This window comes from Hemiscyllium ocellatum, chromosome 37, assembly GCF_020745735.1.
Source record: "Hemiscyllium ocellatum isolate sHemOce1 chromosome 37, sHemOce1.pat.X.cur, whole genome shotgun sequence".
NCBI lineage: Eukaryota > Metazoa > Chordata > Chondrichthyes > Orectolobiformes > Hemiscylliidae > Hemiscyllium > Hemiscyllium ocellatum.
In genome coordinates this window covers 34,574,184-34,594,364 of record NC_083437.1, presented here as the reverse complement: position 1 = coordinate 34,594,364, position 20,181 = coordinate 34,574,184, and the positions used below count along the sequence as shown (strand labels likewise).

Here is a 20,181-nt window from a genome sequence, read left to right as displayed (position 1 = left end):
CCTATTCTAATGTGCCCCTTAACTTCTATAACCAACTGTCAAATGACTAAACCAACTTCCATTCCTTCTGTGCACACACCCCGCCACCAATGGCTTGCATATTTGCCAATCACCCCCTCTGACTGACCGCTTGATTTCCATCCTGCTACCCTCCAACTGATTCCCATCTGGTTCCTGGTGGCCGGTCCAATTCCCATTTCTTCCCAAATTGTGTGCTGAACTCCCACCCCCATTCCATTCTTGCCCTGCTCCTACTCCAAGTGACTCACTGGTATTTTCCTTCTTTCCTAGTCAGTATTTCGTTGAAAGCTGCACTGTCCTTGTCCCACAGACTCACTGGCAGGGGTCCACGTCCATAGCTGAATTAACTCTCTCACCTTGTATTGTTTACTGCTTTTTCAATTGCACACTATTTCTCTCCTGAATTCACTACTTAGGACATAGAACATAGAACATTACTGTGCAGGACCAGCCCTTCGGCTCTTGATGTTGCGCTGACTTGTGAAAATAATCTGATGCCCATCTAACCTACACCGTTCCGCTATTATCCATATGTGTGTCCAATGCCCATTTAAATGCCCTTAATGTCGGCGAGTCTACTATTATTCCATGCAGACCATTCCACGCCCCCATTACTCTCTGAGTGAAGAAACTACCCCTGATATCTGTTTCAAATCTATCACCCCTCAATTTAAAGTTATGTCCCCTTGCGTTAGCCTTCACCATCTGAGGAAAAAGGCTTTCACAGTCCATCCTATCTAACCCTCTGATTATCTTATATGTTTTGATAAAATCACCTCTCAACCTTCTTCTCTCCAATGAAAACAGCCTCAGTTCCCTCAGCCTTTCCTCGTAAGACCTTCCTTTCATACCAGGAAACATCCTAGTAAATCTCCTCTGAACCCTTTCCAAAGCTTCCACATATTTCCTATAATGCAGTGACCAGAACTATACACAATATTCCAGGTGTGGCCTTACCAGTGTCTTGTACAGCTGAAGCATAACCTCATAGCTCTAAAACCCAATCCCCCTACCAATAAATGCCAACACACCAAATGCCTTCTTAACAATCCCATCAACCTGAGATTGGGATTTCAGGGATTTATTCACCAGGACACCAAGTTCTCTCTATTTATCTACACTGCCAAGAATTTTACCATTAGCCCAGTACTCTGCATTCCTGTTAATTGTGAAGTGAACTACCTCAGACTTTTCTGTATTAAACTCTATTTGCCACTCTCAGTCCAGCTCTGCATCTTATCTATGTCCCTCTGTAACTCACAACATCCTTTGGCACTATCCACAACTCTGCCTACTTTAGTGTCATCCGCAAATTTACTAACCCATCCTTCTATGCCCATATTCAGATCATTTATAAAAATGATAAATAGCAGTGGTCCCAAAACAGATCCTTGCGGCATACCATTGATAACTGAGCTCCAGGATAAACATTTCCCATCAACCACCACCCTATGTCTTCTTACAGCTAGCCAATTTCTGATCCGAACTGTGAAATCACCTTCAATCCCGAAATTGTGTATTTTGTGCAATAGCCCACCATGTGAGTCTTATCAAACACCTACTGAGGTCTATATACACCACAAGAACCGCTTTACCTTCACCTTCTCGAAGAACTGGATAAGGTTAGTGAGGCACAACCTACCTTTCACAAAACCTTGTTGACTATTCCTAATCAAATTATTCCTTTCCAGATGATTATAAACCTTATCTCTTATAACGTGTCCACCACCTTATAATCGCATTGGCGTATAATTATCACGGTTGGCCCGTCTCCCCTTCTTAAATAAGGAAATAACATTTGCTATCTTCTAGTCTTCTGGCATTATTCCAACAATGATGACATAAAGATCAAAGTCAAAGGCTCTGCAATTTCCTCCCTGGCTTTGCAGAGAATCCAAGGATAAATTCCATCTGGCCCAGAGGTCTTATCCATTTTCAGATCTTCCAAAATTGGTAAAGTCTCCTCTTTGTCAACCTCAAGCCCATCTAATCTCATAACCTGTATCTCCGTACTCTCACTAACATTGCCCTTTTCCAGTGTGAATACAGACTAAAAGTATTCATTAAGCGCTTCCCCATGTCCTCTGATAAGCTCGTTGGTGAACCAATCAGAAGCAATTTTGGAAGAGAACCAACTTCCGATTGAAGGAACAGCCTTTGCAAAAATCTAGTTAGACTTATCTATATTTTGAGGCTTGGTGAACCACGTGGGACCCCAAGGTGTGGGCAGCCTTTTTGACAAGCATGTTTTAGACTCACTGGCCAGGGGTCCTATTAACATTCACCCTGTCACGCCTTATCTGAATTTTCAAGGTTTCAATGAGATCACCTCTCATTCTTCAAAATGCGATAGAATACAGGACTTAGTTTCCTTATCTCTCCTCCTAAAAAAATCAGGTCATCCCAGGGATTTATTTGGTGAACCTGCATTGAATTCCCTTTATGGCAAGTTTATCCTTCCTTACGTAAGGAGAGCAAAACTGCGTAGAGTGCTCCAAGCACCACCTCTTTAAGATCCTTACAGTTGTCCCCGCAAGACAGTTTTACTTCTGTACTCAAATTCCCTCGTGATGATGGCCAACATTGTATTTGACTTTCTGACTGATTGCACTTGAAATGTAAAGGGAATGCAATATGTGCTCTACCACCTGAAAAACAGTGTGAATAGTACAAAAAACCCAGCAGGCTGAAAGGAGCCAATGATTGGCTGCGTTCTAATAAACTAAAACTAAATTAATTATGCTTGGCCTCAGCAATTTACATATGATCATATGGTGAATACTGACATAAAAGGCTCTTTAGCCCATTCATCCAGAACAAATCTGTAATTCCCACACTGTTTAACTGTTCCTTAAATGATTACCAGAATTTTGTCTTTACTAACCTGCCTGAAAGTCAGATCCACCTACTGATTACTCTTTGAGTAAAGAGAAACATCCTGACATCAGTCTCAAATGTGTATTGATTATCTACAGAACCAGGGTTTGAAACATCATATGAATGTCAATTGCTCGTTCTCAAGCCAGTGCCTTAATAACACATCACTTTGAAAAGTTACCATTAATTAGCATAGCATTTGTTTGATATGTTAGAGAAAAGATAAGCATAAAGGAGCAAGTGATTTTTGATGGTGTGGGTATCATCAACTTCACAAGATTCCAGTGAGTTCCCTGAGACATTTATTCAAACGTTTACCCAGTTCATAATAAATAGAATGGAAAAGGTGATTCTGTGGTTTTTCATTCTCTACTTTTGCTTCAAATTACTTCACCACCTACAAGATGTAAATTAGTGGATGAATAATTCTTTTCTATTTGATTTCCTAGTAGAGTTACTGTGGGGTTAACTTGTCTGTTGGTATTCCCATGAATTTGAAGCAGTCTCTTTCACATATACGCCCACATCTTCCAGTGGTCAGAGAGTCATTGGAACAGAGTGAACTGCAGTTGTGCATCAGCACTGCGCAGAATCCCTAACACAACTAACCTTGTGAAAATTGCCAAGGACATTGAAACGTATTGGGAATTCCCCGGCATTTGGAATCTTCCGACAAAGCTACTTAAAGCCTGAGTCATCAAAGAGTTCTGACTCACTTAAGCTTATTAGTTACCCAGGGAAAGTTAGAGGATTAAAAACATACTGTAACTCTTATTTATCTGAGTGTAACTGGAAAACTCAAATTCACTACTGAAGCCCGGCTCCTCCTCAATTACACTCCCTGACTGCCAACATCATCCTTGACCAGATCCAGCTGAAAAACCCGTCCATCTCAACCAGATCCGGCAAACCCCACCTCAGCCCGCTCTCCCCATATCTGATACTAACCCTGACATCCCACCAACTCCCTTGCACCCTCCCTCACCTGTCAGACCTGACATCACCACCCTCTCTCCAGTCCTAATACTAAGGTTTGCAGCTTCAAAATTGGATTCTGTTAACAAATTGTGTGTCTGAATTGGCATAAGGATGAAGTTGTGTTTCTGAATTGGTGCGAGTGTTATTATTCCTTGGAACTGTCACTGATGTGATAGCTTCAGAGGTGTTGTACTGAGAACTTTCACAACTAAAGTGCTGAACATTTGTGAAACAAACATTTATGATTGGCTGAAATGAGCATATGGTAACAATCAAATACTCCAACTGACTAATCAGAGTCAAAAAGTACCAGTAGTTACCATGGATAACAAATAAGCCACAGAAGACACAAATCAAAACCATTCTATTTTCTAGTCAAAAATGACATTCTGGAATTGACAAGTTGAATGAACTAGCCAATCAAATTACTGAAATAATTTACTAAAATTGGGTAGAGTACTATTCACTACCTCTGTGAAAATATACCGAAGTGGTACAAGAACTTGGATTCAAAATGAAACGTTTTTTCCTTACTAATGCTTCACTGTATTTTTAAACTCTTAAGCTTTCAATATATGACCGTCTCCAGATAGTTTGGGTACCGAAGAACCTTGATGCAATCTTGATGGAATGGCATAGCTTTTGAACAAATTTCCTTTTCAAGAAGTTACAATTCTGTAAGTTAACTCAAAGAGTAAGAATAAGCATCCAGTGAAGTGAAAGACCAGGTTTTAACATTTTGGAGATGCATCCTTGTAACTCTGATTAAATGTGCACAAGTGAAACATTAATCAGTTTTTACACTTTATGAATGCTGACTAAGCTGGTGTATTTCTTACCTTTTTCCATTTTTATTCCTGATTTCCAGCATTATTCTGTTGTATTTATATTCTGTACTGATCCTGTCAATCCAGCACAACAATTCAAATCTTTGCTGCTATTTCCTGACATTAATCACAAAAGTGAAGACATTACAGAAAGCAGTTTGGGACATCCTGAGATCATGAAAGAACCAAAAGTGGCCCTGGGAATTATCAATAATTCTTTTTGACAAGATGAATCAGGAATGTGATGAAATATTTTCCATTTACCTGGAATGAAATGGAAATGGGACTCCTTTTGAAGTATAGACATGAGATGGCCAGGGAATCCCTTGTGGACTTCTACGTGTAAGCCTCTCTTGGTTCATCCCGGCGATCGTACTCTTTGGAAGTCTGGAATAAAAAAAAACTCTTACAGACAATTCAGTTTAATTTTAATTATCCCCTTCATTTACTAATAGCATCACTGTTACAACATAACACTGATACCTATAAGTCAAGCTGACTGGATTCTGTTAACCCAGGTGAGTAGGAATCGCTCTTCTTTCAAAAGCCCTGTCCAGCTACTCTGTTGTACTATCAAAAACGCACTATTTTTATCCACAGGTTTACAAAGGCATTACTATCACGAAGACAAAAGTTAACAAAAGCACTGCATGTTCTGAACTAGACAGATAATAGCAAAGGACAATAATTCGGGAGAAAAGTTAATTGATACTGAGTTTCATTCTGAGGTCAGAATTAAACATTGTTCATTAATTTCACAAAGGAACAGCCGTGAATGTTATCACTCAGTGTCTTGTTTATACAGATTCACGGATGTTAAGCCATGTTCTTAATTATCTTATCCTCCCTGCCATACCATTTTCTAGTGTGCAGCAAATGTGTTCTGTAATTCAAAATTACATTTTAGTCTAAATGTTTAAGGACAACTTCTAAGGCTATAAACGTTCTCACTTACAGTTTTGTCAGTTTCAGATAATGTAACTGCAAGCTTTTATTATGACAAGTGTAGGCATAAGAACATAAGACATAGGAGCAGGAGTAGGCCGTCTGATGCATCAAGCCTGCTCTGTCATTCAATAAGATCATGGCTGATCTTTTTGTGGACTCAACTCCACTTACCTGTCTACTGACCATAATTTTTAATTCCTTTACTGTTCAAAAATCTATCTGTCTTTGCCTTAAACCATTCAATGAGGTAGCCTCAACTGCATCAGCAGGGAATTCCATAGATTCACAAACCTTTGGGTGAAGAAGTTCCTCCTTAATGCAATCCTAAATCTGCTTCCCCTATTTTGAGACTATGTCCCCATGTTCTAGTTTCACCTGCCACTAGAAGCAACAACACTCAAAGGAAATTGATTCCATCCGGGACAAAGCAGCCTGCTTGATTGGCATTCCAGCCACTATCTTTATCATTCAATTCCTCCATCACTAACATATAGATGCACCATTGTGTGTATCATTTGCAAGATGCAGCGTAGTAACTCACCAAGGCTGTTTCAATTTTCTTTTCCAAACCATAGGCAGGGACGATCATCCCAGGTTTTAAATGACCTGTTTCTCTAAAGAACAGTGTAAGCCCCTTCAAGACTGGTAATGAGATATGTCAAGCATATTGAATAATTATTTGGCATCAGTATTTACAGTAGCAGGAAATGATAACATGTTGGACATCCTAAAAATAACTACAGTAATTAATGAATCAGTGATTCAGAAAAAGAACATAATCAAAGAGGTCTGGCTAGCAAACTGGAAGGGTATCTTGGTCTGGGAAAAAGTGTAGTATATTCTTATCAGAGTAATACCTGAAGTTCAAGGGTTTAACTACAAGAAGAGATAAGTTTATATTCCTTGGAATTTAGAAGGTTAAGAGATTACTTGATTGTAGTTCAAACGACATTAAGTGAAACAGAGAGGGTAGAAAGAAAGAAGTTTTTGTGTTAGTTGGGGCAGCTCAGACTGGCAGCTGAACCATTAGAGCCAAATCCTAGAGGAATGAAATTATTAAATCCTTTTACACACAAGTGGGAAATTTATTGCCTTTCACAATGATGAATTTGGTGACAGGAGACATTTATTTAGGGGGGAGAGTGGCTGGTGCTCATTTGGCATCCCCATACCCCCCGATTGAGTCTATGGTGGGGAGTCTTGGGGACCACCTTCTTCATGTTGCTGTCAATTCAGGCTCAAGAGTGAGTAATTAATGTCCATTGTAAATCTGCCATGAGTAAGCACCCATTAGAGAGGTAGGGACTCACCATGCAGAAAGACAGAAAAGTAAACCCTTTTGGGGTTGCTGGCATGTTTCTGGCTTCGTGGTTGCATGTAATCAATGTTCGATCAAGGGATCTGGCATCAGAAAGGGTGCTTTTGAGTGTCTTTCCACTAATCTTACAGTCTGGCAATTAATATGATGGATTTTCCGATAAAGAGGGGATGCAGGAGTCTTTTCAATGGCCAAGACACCCTTTGTCCCATTAGTTACTGCCCAAGGGTTGGTAGAAATGTGAACACTCCTGCAATTAATGGAGATCACTTGTAAATTTTAAATCTTAGATTGAAAGTTCTTTGTTAGACAACGGTGTGATAGAATATGGATCACTGATAATATCTTTTTAATGGAGGAATAGGCTTGAAGGGTGAAATAGGCCCTTCCTGTTTCTACATTCCTATATCATAGATTGTGCTGTATAACAAAGTGTTATGACCCAACCACACCATGTTGTGTTAGTCCTACATTGTTAAGTGTTTGAAATTGCTGATATATATTGTAGAGTTGAAAGAAGGTTGTCTTGTACGCTGCAGTATCCCATGAAATGAAAAAAGTATGAATTCTTGGGTAACTATGAAACACACACAATTTGATAGCAATTGCTGACTATTTCCATTGGGTGGTAGTATAAGTCCTGAGTCATGGGAGTTTTTAGTGGTCTCCAATTAGAATGCTTCATGTTCTCAAAGCAGTCAATTGTCTCTTTCATCTATTAATTTTGGGTTTATATATAAAAGCATCCAAATTAATTTGTAGCTTTACTTACTTAATGTGTTACCAAATTACATTTCTCTAACATGGGCCTTGAACTTGCACAGTGCAATGTTGATGTATGAGCACTTGATGTGGTAGTATGTCATGCTTTTTATCGGTTCAAGGCTTTTCATTAACTTGTTTGAAAAAGGAATTTCTTAAATGTGTACTAGGTGTCCTTGCACTGATGTTTCATCAATCCCAATTGACTAAATTATGCACTTTGCAACTATGAGTGATGATGGGTGGAGTTCCTATTAAATGTAAGAGAAAATGTTGACAGCTATCACTGAGATAACTGTATTGGATAAATTTACTAATTTAACTTCAAATTCTTGACCTCTTTTATGTCAGTTACTGTTTTTCTTTTTCGCTACACTCTCCACTGCATTGTCCATTCTCTGCAACTTATTACAACTTTCCAACCAATCTTCAAAATTCCCTAAAATATTTCTCTTTAATACCTTTTGTCTGGAGTCCAAAATACTCTTTTTGATTTCTGATTTATTATCCTTATTTTCAATATTATTCAGTGTTCTAGTATTTTCTTTGATATTAGGAAGGTTAAATAAATAGAAGTTGTTGTAATAAATTAATGAACTTCATTTTAATCAAAAATGTATCCCATTCCTTAGAATTTTGTTGCCAAGATTTTTCACCCCAGTTTGCTGAAGTTCTTGGTTTGAGGTTTTGATTTAAAAGCACTAAACATTCTCTGATAACTCACCGACATACATTTTCTAAAAAACAACCCTGATTTACAGGCATTCTTGTAGATTAAACACAGGAATCCTGGCTAGTTTTCTTCTCCTTAATCTAAGGGTACTCTGTCTTCGTGGACCATGCCTCCTGTTTATGAATAGTCTTGCTAATAAATCAGTTTTAAGAAAGCACAATATTTACATTCTCATGATGTACCACAGTGGCTGCAGGGTTTATTGAATTCTTAAATACCAAGCCTCTTCCATCAACCATGCAGCTTTTCAGTGGATCTGGGTGCTAGATCATTTTGTAACAACTTGCTTCTAAACTGTTTTGAAGCTAGTCTACTGTTGAGAATTTTATTCTACTTCCTGCAGTGTTACAGTTCAATATTGATATGGTAGTTGAATGCTCATTGTACATGATGCATATACAAACATCACCACAAAGACTTGCTACTTTTCATTGAAGAATGTCCCTTTATAAGTAGTAAGCATTTCATTTTAGTGTGTTGTTTTCTGAAATTAGTATAAACAAAACTTTTGGTGGCTAAGACTTCGAATAAAATTCACTTATTTAATTTGCACATGTAACCTGCTGTTGAGATTAGTACTGGGCAAATATATGAATAAGAAGTATTTTACAATGAAAGCAGCACTTACAAATATCACAAGAATAACCAAATTTACTCTGTATTTTTTGCAGCTGCTTGTATCTTGTTCATACCAGATTCCAATCACTCAATACCATGCATTCACTGACCTACCAATCTTGTAACAGTAATCAATTCAAAATTCTTGTCCATAGCATAGTCCCTATGCATCTTTACCTCATCCTTTTTCCACCATTTTACCTAGCTTTTTATGCCTTCCTGCACCTGTCAGTCCTCCAACTCTGGCCTTTTGTGTATTATCTGACATTGTGCATTATCTAGTAAGTCCATTTATATTGATCCTTGATTCCTTTTTGAGCAATGCCTTATTAAACTATGATGGTTTTTGGCATTGTGTATGACCAATGACCCTGTAAGGCCAATTAGTATAAGTTTTAATTTTAAAACTTAAGAAAGTTCTCATCCTCATATCTAAGTCTCTCCATGACTTTGCCATCTCCTTGTCTCTTCCATCCCTACAATCTTCTGATATCTGCAGTTATCCAATTCTAGCCAAATTTCCTTTTATCCTCCTGGTAAGTGGTGTCTTCAGCAACATAGATCCTAAATTCTCGAATTCCCTCCCTTCTCTTCTCTGCCCCTGGACTTTTTATGTCTCTTCTTTGAAGTCATTCAGTTAAAATCTAGGCCAAATTTTTGGTTACCTGTCTTAATCTTTTTAAGTTGCTTTGTGATGAATTTTATCTGCTAATGGTCCCATGAGGCATCTTAGGATGTTTTACTATTTAAAAGTGTTAATTAAAAGTTGTTGTTGAAGATCTGGCTCACTCAGTTGGTATTGACATTACTTGTGATAATCTTTTGCTACATATGTAACTGGCCTCTTTGAGCAGGTGGCAGGTGGCTAAACTTTTCTACACAATGAGCAATCAATTTTGTTTTCTCATTATTATTTCACTTAAATCACATAAATATTATAGTGTAATGGTGCAGAAAGAGGCTATTTGGCCCATCATGCATGTACCAGCTCATTAAATTAACATCATCACGAGTGCCAATCTCCTGCTTTCTCCCCATAAACCTGTATGTTATTTTTATCTAAATAATCATCATATGCCCTCTTGAATGCCTCAATTGAACCTGCCTCCACCACACTTCCAGGCAGTGCATTCCACACCCTAACTTCTCCCTGAGTGCAATCATTTCACCTCACATCACTCGTGCTTGTTTTGCAGATCACTTTAAATCTACCTTGTTCTTGTTCCGTTTACATGCAGTTTCTTCCCAGTCTGCTCATGAATTTTAAAACCTCCACCTGATCTCTTAGCTTTCTTCTCTTCAAGGAGAACAATCCTAACTTCTTCAATTATCCTCATAACTGAAGTTCCTCATCTTTGAAAACATTCTTGTGACACTTTACACAACTTTTCTAATTGGATCTGCCGAGGCTAATTCGACTGGAGTTGTACCTCCTGGAATAACCAGTTAACTTGGGCTATTTTGATTCCAAGAAGTTTGACTCGAAACATTAACTCTGTTTTTGTCTTCACAGATGGTGCTAGACCTGCTGAGTTTCTCCATTTTTAGTTTTTGTTTTAAATCTCAAGCATATGCAGTTTGTTTTGTGTTTTTTTTAAAAAATGTTTTCTGTCCACTTTTGAATTGTGAAAAGTAGTTGGTTGAGTACAGATTCTGTCTGTCTAAGTTTGTCTTTCACCTGAAGGGAACTTTGTTGAACAGAGGAGAAGTGTAAATTGCTTATGGCTATGTATCTGTGGCTAGTAGTGGGAGAGGTTTGAGGCCAGGAGTTCAAAATTTCATACAACATATTGTCAATGTCATTTATTAACTACTCAGAGTTTATCCCAAGGCTGGCTATTACAGTAATATACAGAGAGAGATTTTTCAGTAGTAAATGATTATACCCTCTGTCTGAAAAGCACAATACACTCAGCTGTCTGTTGACCTGACACATAGAATTCCTCCATAACTACAGCAGTTACATGGGCAGATGCTTACTATTGAACAAGACAAAGACCGCAGTCTGCAGCTTTCTGAGGTAGTTCATTGGTGAATCCTGGAAATTTAATGTTAGGCTGAGGCATTCAGAAAGCATTATGCAGGGAAGAAAAGGACCCTGTTTTTCATTATTAAAAGTTTAGGGTAGTTTAAGTGTTGCTGAAGCAATAAATAAAGCTGGTCTCATTGCCATAATGGGTACTTTTCTTGTTGTTATATAAGGACAACCATTAGCTAAAAGCTATCAGCCTCTGATGCTCTGTTGTGAAGGCATTTTCTTCACAACACTACAGCAACTTGCATCTACATAGTGCCTTTGACATAGTAACACAAGTCTTAAGCACGATTTGATGCTGCTGTTACCCTTAAGGTTATAGGAATGTGTTGATTCTTTTCATGCCCTCTGCACCATTGGTCATAACAGATATTAAATTTAAGCAGTTTCACGTTGGTTTTAGACTGTACTTGGTTTAGTATGAGAAACAATTTAGCCAGTTTTCTTTTGTCAGCAAAGAGTAGTTTATTACAAAAAGCACTTAGTGAAACAAATATGTAAAAATTATTGACAAAAAAGGCTGAGTTTGTGTGAAGATAGATATGACTTGTATTCTAACATTCTAAATTTAACATGAGGCAGATATGAGAAACTGAAAATGATGGTTGAACACACTTCACCGAACATATGAAAAAGCAAATATGATCAGACACATTCCACAAGTTTCTCAACAATTCCCTCAGATATTAGTGACACGTAGGTCACCAAATCTCATTAAAATTCCACATGGGATTGAAGTTCTTCATTTACAATGATCTTGCCTTGAAACTTCCTCAAAGCCACTGTGCCAAGGACTCTGACAATCACTACTCACATTCTGGTGGTCCACCTAACTATCCTTGAACTATGCCCTTCTAGATTTTTTGGAAATTGAGCCGGAGCACTTACTTGCAGACACAACTCTCAGCTTTTCACAAGTAGCTCGCATCACCAAGTCAGTATTGCACACGATTTGTTTCTTGATCTCTAATCTGACTTGGTTGCACAAAGTAAATACTGTTTGTAGGCTTTCTGTGCTCTATTGATTGATTAATTCTATACCAGCTTCGATTGAGCCCTTCACAGCTTCCTCAGCCCACACTACAGAGATCTATTCAACTACTTCAGGACTTCTGAGTCCCATGTTTCAGTCACACTCTTTCGTATATACACACATATGCACACATGCACTACCTGCCCAATTTTCCAGTTCCACTGCCTATTGCATTTGAACTCCTGTTCAATGACCCCTGTACTGTCCTGAATGACTTCTTGAAACCTTTGAACCATGCCTTATCTTTATTGATAGGCAAAGTTTAACATTACTAATATTTTAAAACTGTCAAATGTAGCACCTACGGAACTGCCTGTACCCTGAATTGTTACAATGTTCAGAGTGCTGGCTCCTGCATCAACAGTTGATACACAAAAAGGAATTAATCAATTAATCACTGCTCCCAGAAAGAAATAGTGGGCAGTCAACATGTAGGGTTTAAGGAAAAGAGTGGGAATAGGAGGTGTAGACAGTTAGGGATGAAATTCCAGAACTTGGGCCTTAGACAGCTGAAGGTAGGCATAAGGGGCCAGAATTGAGGAGTGCAAAATTCTTGGAAGGTTTTGGGGATGGTGGAGGTTACAGAGATAGGAAGAGAAGAGACCAAGGTGAGTACAAAGTTGAGGACTTTAAATTGCAGATATTATTGGACCATTATGAAACTCGGCGCTAGCTATCTGTCAAACTCCTGTTGTTTTATTTATAGTTTATCTCCGAACCTTTTTTTGTACTGAAGCTGTATGTTTCCAGATAGCTTCACAAATACTCTGTGTGCTGCTGTGATTTAGAATTGTGCTGCACAACATAAAGACATTGGCCAATTGTACCTGGTTGGAATACTCTTCCTCAGATAGTGGAATGAGAAGTTTTACATTCAATTCAATAGGAAAACAGTGCCATGTTTTTATCAGCATGTCAGGAAGTGTGCATCAATAGTGCAGCACTCTCCTAATGCTGACTGAAATATCAACTTAAATTAGGGTCTAATGTTCTGGAGCGGAATTTCAATTCATAACTTTCTAACTCAGATGAAAGTGCCAGCTCTGAGCATGTTGATGCTTATACTGCTGCAGATTGGATACAGTCTGCCAAAATAACATAGTATATCTGTGTCAAATGTTTATATGATACCATGGCTTTACTAGTGTTGTGGAGAACAATGCAAGAGTTCTGAGAAGTAATTGGTTGAACATAAGTTGGTGCTAGGTTAGATCAAAACCTGCAGTTGTTTCTACAGATGAATGAAAAGCAAACCGGGGGTTTGATAAGAGGAGCCATCACTGGTTATGCTGTTGGTGATCAATGGTTTATCTTCTCTACTTTTATTTCAGGAACGCTGTGTTGCTGTATTGGCTCGTGTGGAGCGCACAGACTTTCTCTCACCAATGTCCATTGGGGATGTAGCTCATGTCAGTGCGGAGATAACCTATACGTCAAAGCACTCTGTTGAAGTCCAAGTTAATGTCATGGCTGAAAATATACTCACAGGTAGTGAGAACAGAATTTTTAAATAATAACCTGGATAAGCTTTGTTTATGCTTTGCTTTGTATTCACTCTGCCTGTTTTTCTCTCTCTCTCTCTCTCTTTAACAAAACTGCCTGCTGAGAGACCAATGCAAATTGTTTCTAATGGCATTCATTCTGTCCCCATATTTTTCCTAATGAATTGGTGTTGTAGCTTATCTATAAAAATTCAAATGTCCCTTCATTTCCGTGATGCTTGAATTGTCTGCTAAACCTGTGTGACTTGTCCCAAAAGGTTTAAGAAAACAGCCTTATTTTGATGACCTGACCAGTTGAAGCTGCAATTTGCTTCCATTATATAGAATTCTGTTCCAAATGTTTCCCCTGAATTGAGTCACATTACACTGATTCAAAGTGAAACACTGGCAAGATGTCCAAGGTGGGAGATCATTGGAAAAGTAGCTTGCAGCATACGTCAGGCGGTTCTGGAGTTACACATTGAACAAATAAAAGCCCTAAGAACATTTTAGCTATTGAATTAACTTCATAGGCAACGTACTGGCAAAGATGATGACAACATCCCAGACATATGGCAAAATGAAAAGATAAGGATGTAATCAAAGAACAGAGTCTAAATTACTTCATACTATTTTTAGCAATCTGGTTACTGACTTGAAATTAAGCTTTGGCCTGTGCTATTTCAATGATTAAGGTCGCACATAGGGAGCACTAAATCCCAATATGAGAAATCATAAATGTCTTGAATATATAAGGTAGACAAATTTGCTCATAATTGTTAGAACTAGGGATGAGAATGTATAATGAACATAATGGGATAAAACTCATTTCAGTAAAAACAATTACAAGAAAGGAAGAATAATTGAATCTCTGCAGTGTGAAAGCAGGTCATTCAGCCATTGAGTCCACACCAACCCCTCCTTCCCAGACTCACCCCCTACCCTATCCTATGGCTAATCCACCCAGCCTGCATGTCACTGGACACTGTGGGTCAAACTAGCATGGCCAGTCCATGTAACCTGCACATCTTTGGACTGTGGGAGGAAACTGGTACACCCAGAAGAAACCCATGCAGACACAGAGGATGTGCAAACTCCACACAGACAGTTGCCCGAGGCTAGAATTGAACCTTGGTCCCTGGTGTTCTGAGGCAGCAGTGCGAGTCACTGTGCCACTCCATCTCATTGGTTATTCCATTTTATTCAGTTAAAAAGAATTTTTTAAGTACAAGAAATTGCCTAATGGAGGGTTATGCGCATGTATGCACGAACACCATGTGCATGCATGCAGGGAGAGTAGCATCTAACAACTTTGTTGTCCTTATTTTCCTCCACTATATATATGGATTCTTGCTGATGGTCCAGTTTTTGGACACCAGATGCATTCTAGCACCAGACCCAAGGAGCAATTATTGCTATTCCATGCTGAAAGTATCACATCCAAGCCTGCAATAATCAGAAATGGAAACCAGAATTATTTGACTGCATCCAGATACCCAAGAAACACACCTAACTAACACATCTGTTACTTTTCAATTAAGTTCAACCTACTGAACTCTGAGTAGACAATGAAGCCAAGATTTTGTACTCTACATAGTTCAGCTACATGGCAATCACACAATCTGAAAGTTATAAAACATCGATATATAAATCAATCTACAGCACAAAAACCAACTGTGTATATTTGTAAGTAGTACCAAATAGATACAATTCCTTTGAATTTACTTCCACGGGTTATGGTTTTCTGCAACTGTTGACATAATTGATGTATAGGTCATGAGGTAAACAATGTACACTTTCCAGCAGAATTCCCTTTGTAACGTTCAGAAGCTGAAATTTGGTGATGTTTCTTTCCTTAGCTCAAAGCACTCAACTGCTGGGATAACCCAACTCACCTTTGAACAGATTGAATCTGAGACATTCTGTTTGTCTATGGTCTATCCTTTTTTTGTTACCCCACCCTAATTAACCAAGAAGAGACTGGTGAACTGCTGTGTTTTACTACTCTAGTACATCTGGTGTAAGCATACACACAGAGCTGTTAGGAATGAAACTGTAGTGTTTTGACCGAGCAACAAGTGGTGGGATAGCAATACAGTTCCAAATTTTACATGTTACAGCTTTCCTGTGCACTTGCTACTGGTGCTTCTAGGTGATAGATGCCCTGGGTTTGGAGGCTGTTGTTGAAGGCTGCTGAGTTGCTGCAGTGCCACATACTGCTCTTACTGTACATCAGTAATGGCGGAAGTGAACGTTTAATTGGTGGATGGTGTGCCAGTCAAGTGAGCTGCATTGCCCTGCAAAGTCTTTGAGTGTTCCTAAAACTGTCCCCATGAAGGCAAGTGGAGACTACTCCATTACATTCCTGATTTATGCCTTGAAAATGATGGAGAGTATGTAGGAATTGGAGCAGTGAGTTACTAGCCATGTAAGTTCCAAGTATTTCCAGTATTTATGTGGTTGGTCCAGTTAGGTTTCTGGTTATTGGTAACTCCAAATTTGTTGATGGTCTGGATTCAGAAAAGGTAATGCCACCAGATATTGAGGGGAGATGGCTGAAAGTAGAGAAGAAACACAGATAAATTGCTAACATTTTCAAAGAAACTTTAAGCTGAATTTCTGATATTGAAGTGAGGCTCTGATGCTCAGCCTATAGTTTGAGCCTTTTCCTAAAGCCAGTGTGCACGAGAATTAGGCAGCCCAAGGCAGTAAAATTGAATATACTGGACATCTAAAATTTTTAAAAAGTTGAAAATTTATGGCAGGTTAGCTAACACCTGTAAAAGGGAAAGACAGTTTTGGGTGCTTACCTCTCATGTAAATCTGCTTAGTATGCTTTCTGGAAGATACTGTTTTAACTTTGCAGCACTGGATCCCGATATGAAACAATATAAATTACAAGCCTATCAATTTAGATTTATAATAATATGTCAAATTTCATTTCATTTCTTGACATAGGTGTTGTTTTTAAACATTATATCAGTTAAATGCATTAACAAACTTTGTGCATTTATCATTGATCTTTTATCAGTACAGATATTTTCTGATCATTTCTAGCTCTCAATAAATTTTACAGTATTGCAGCATCTGTATTCTCATCCACATGCACCTAACCTTGAGACTAAATTACATTCAATGTTTATTTACAAGGCAGCTTGCTTTAGACTGTACAGTACCAATTCCTAATGGCCTTCACCGCTATTTGTTGCCTTCAATAAAGGAGACAAATTGTAGGCCACACATTCACATGTTGGAGAGTGTAGTTACTCAGTACAATCTTCCCTGTTTGTCTGTGAGGGTTGGCAATCGGAAGAGTAACTTCATTGTTTGTAATGGAAGAAATATGTGGTGCAGACAAAAAATCCTCTTTGCATCCTTTGTATAGAGGGACCTCACTTATGTAGTTTAATTAGAAAAAGCTCATTGATTATCTTCTGTAGATAGTTTTCATGCAGCACGTGTTGTTTCACAATTCAAAGTTGCTCTTGTATCTCTCTTCAGGAACATTTTCACATGTATTTATTTGATGCAGTCCTTCATCTTGGTAGTGCTTTTGGACTGTTCACCTATTTCAGTGCCTGTGAGGATCTGACTCGTCGGGTTGCAGAAATGACAAAACCTAGTACACTCCATATCAAGTATACTGAGTATAACCTTCTCAATATGAATGCACTGCTTGTAATTTAGCTTACACACATGGAGAAAACATTGCGTTTAAAAGGCAGCAAGCTGAATGAAAGTGGTAGATTCTGATCTGCAATTTGTCAATCTTTATTCTCTATACAATGACAAGCTCCCATACTGGAGCAGAACAGTGTATCTTTGTGGCAATTTGGCAATTACCTGGTGACGTCTCAGTGGGCAGAACGTTATTAATCTGAAGCATCTGTGTGGAGTTGCCCATAAACGACAAGAGAAAAAGTACAGCAGAGTCAAACAGAATGAGTTTCTTTAGCAGAAATCGTCAATTAAGTGCTGAGGAATTTGAGTGGAATGAACTCTTTTCTGTAGTGTGGATTTAAAAAATGACAAATTGAATGATCATGAACACAGAGAAATACTTCTGTCTTGGGAGATATCTTTAAAATGGTTTATGTTTCTGTACTGAATTAACCTTCGTATACAGAAGGAGATCTTGGAGTCCTTTAAACTTTAAGGGATAAATGAGTAATAGACAAGAAGGAAAATTATTAGGGATATTAATGAAGCAAATATATAAGCAGGTGATTGGACTTAATTGATTAATTAATTGACGGGGTAGAGGATTTTGTGGTGCAGTGGTAGTGTCCCTATCGCTGATCCAAGTGACCCAGATTCAAGTTCCATCTGCTCCAGAGATGTGCCACAACATCTCTGATCCGGTTGATTAGAAAATAGATATGTAAAGAAAATTGACTGGGTAGATATGAAGGAGAAAGAGGTGGGACCAGTGAATGATAGAAGCTGTATAACTGAGTGGTTAATAATCTCTATCTACAATAAGGGTGTCTTGATGTCTATCTATGACTGACTGACTTATTTATATACATATGTATGTATGTGAAGATTGACAAGGGATAGTGAAAGTATGATGAAAGGTAATGGTTTCATGAACCTTTTGAAAACTGACAAAGTTGAAAAATTGGGGTGCTGGACAAGACCAAACTCTAGAGAGCTAGAGCTGAATGGTTGGATGTGTGGCCACTGACACTGAAAATATTAGAAGGAGTAATGAAATAAAAGTAAGCCAGTATGAAAGACATGTTTTCAGTGACATTTGGTTGAAGGTGATGGCAGATACCAGATATAGGAAAGGATAATGCTGTGAAGTATTTGAAAATGCAGACTAACGATGGTTAATCCTCTGAGTCACATGGGCTGCTGGAGCTTGGGAAGTACAGGAAAATTACCTTTGTGTGTAGGTGAAACATAACATTCTGATCTATTTGTACTTGATGAAAAATGGTATAAGAGAGGTTGACAATCTTATCGTGATTAAGACACATTTGACAAGATTGATCAAAAAATGCACAAATTTCTTGATCAGAAATGCAAAGTCTTCATTATGTATCTAAATTATCCTAAGTCACAGCAGATTCATGAAGAATACTTATACTCAACTCCATATGTGAATGAGAAGTCTCAATAGGAATATGTGATGGCAAGCAAGGGCCAGTGAAGTCCAACACTGTGCAAACCTGCCTGAAATGCTCAGAATATATCAGCAAGCGACACTCTCTCTGGACCAAAACCAAGTTGTTTACCTCCCGACCCTCACCCCCACCCCAATTTTAGGTGAAGATAACAATAACTTTCTTAAAGAAGGTGTAGCTATTCAAGACCCTTGGTTGGAGCACTATCAGAACCTTCTCAATTGGGAGTCAGTGTTGTCAGGCAAAAAGAATCTCTTAACAGCTTTGGAGATCATTGGAGATATTTGGATGGGTTTCTAATACTTGCTAATATACACATGGCTGTCCAGTATAAGAATAATAATAAACTGGATAACAATAGTACAGAGATCTATCAAGGTGATGCTGACATAAGCTCTCACTCAAACTCTCAGGCTTTTCTACAAAAATCTGGAGAAACAAAGATAATGTCTTGCAACATTTATAACCCACTATTGTTTGTTTTTAAGAAAGGCAATGTAACAATTTTGGGAACAATAAAGGCATTTTCCCTTTGTTCACTGTGGGGAAGATTCTCAAAAGAAACCCTTTGAACAGTCACCTATTCATCAATGAAATTCCTGCTGTGGAGAGTAACATAAGGAAACAGACTTGGAATCCTGGATCAGAGAGACTGCTTCAAAATCCAAACAAAAAGATTCCTGTGACATTGACATTTATCATGTAATGCAAAGTACAAATTTATTAAACACTGGCCTTAAAATAAACATAATGTGCAACATATTAAAGTCAAATATAATGCATCTGGAAAGAATTCCAGTTATTTTGTATAGCAATGTTTTTAGTACAGAAACGTTTTTAGTATTTATTTGATTTTCCTATATCATGTGTCTAGTTAAATTGAGAGCACATTTAAAATATATTGCCTTCAATATATTTACACAAATAACACAGCTGGAACTTGTACACTTGTTAAAATATGTCTGTTCAAAACACTATATAATACTACATCATTTTGGCACTTCTTACAACTAGCAACAGCATTTTCTTCACAATTTCAGTTATTTGCATTGATGATATTTAATGAGAGCCCTTCTATACAGTTTTAACAGTTTCAAGGAAAGGAAGAGGTGGAATTCTGCAATTTTGAGGTGCCACTAAAAGAGATGGTGTGATGAAAGCAGAGAGAGAAAAAGACACTTGCTGGAGAGCCTGCTTGGTATTCTTAAATCAAAAGAAATGACCATAGCAGATTGATTAATTGAAAATAAATGAGAAGTTTTATAGCTAGAGTGAAAGTTTCTAATGTATGCTTTTGTCTACCTGAAATATGAATTTAGAAAAGGAGTATTCATTTTTTTGAGATAATACAATGAATTGATATGGTGCAACCAGAAACAGATACTTTGCAGTTTATGCATTTTAAGGAAAATGAATGG

The 20,181-nt window shown here is 38.0% G+C and overlaps 1 protein-coding gene across 2 annotated transcripts in view; it reads left to right on the top strand.

Moving 5' to 3' along the window:
- Positions 1–20,181, top strand: part of acot7 (acyl-CoA thioesterase 7) — a 263,971-nt gene that overhangs the window by 28,311 nt on the left and 215,479 nt on the right. For both annotated transcript variants that reach the window (XM_060852033.1, XM_060852035.1), the window contains exon 3: positions 13,482–13,638. In XM_060852033.1, the coding sequence (XP_060708016.1) occupies positions 13,482–13,638 (157 nt within the window). The remainder of the gene's footprint in view (positions 1–13,481; positions 13,639–20,181) is intronic.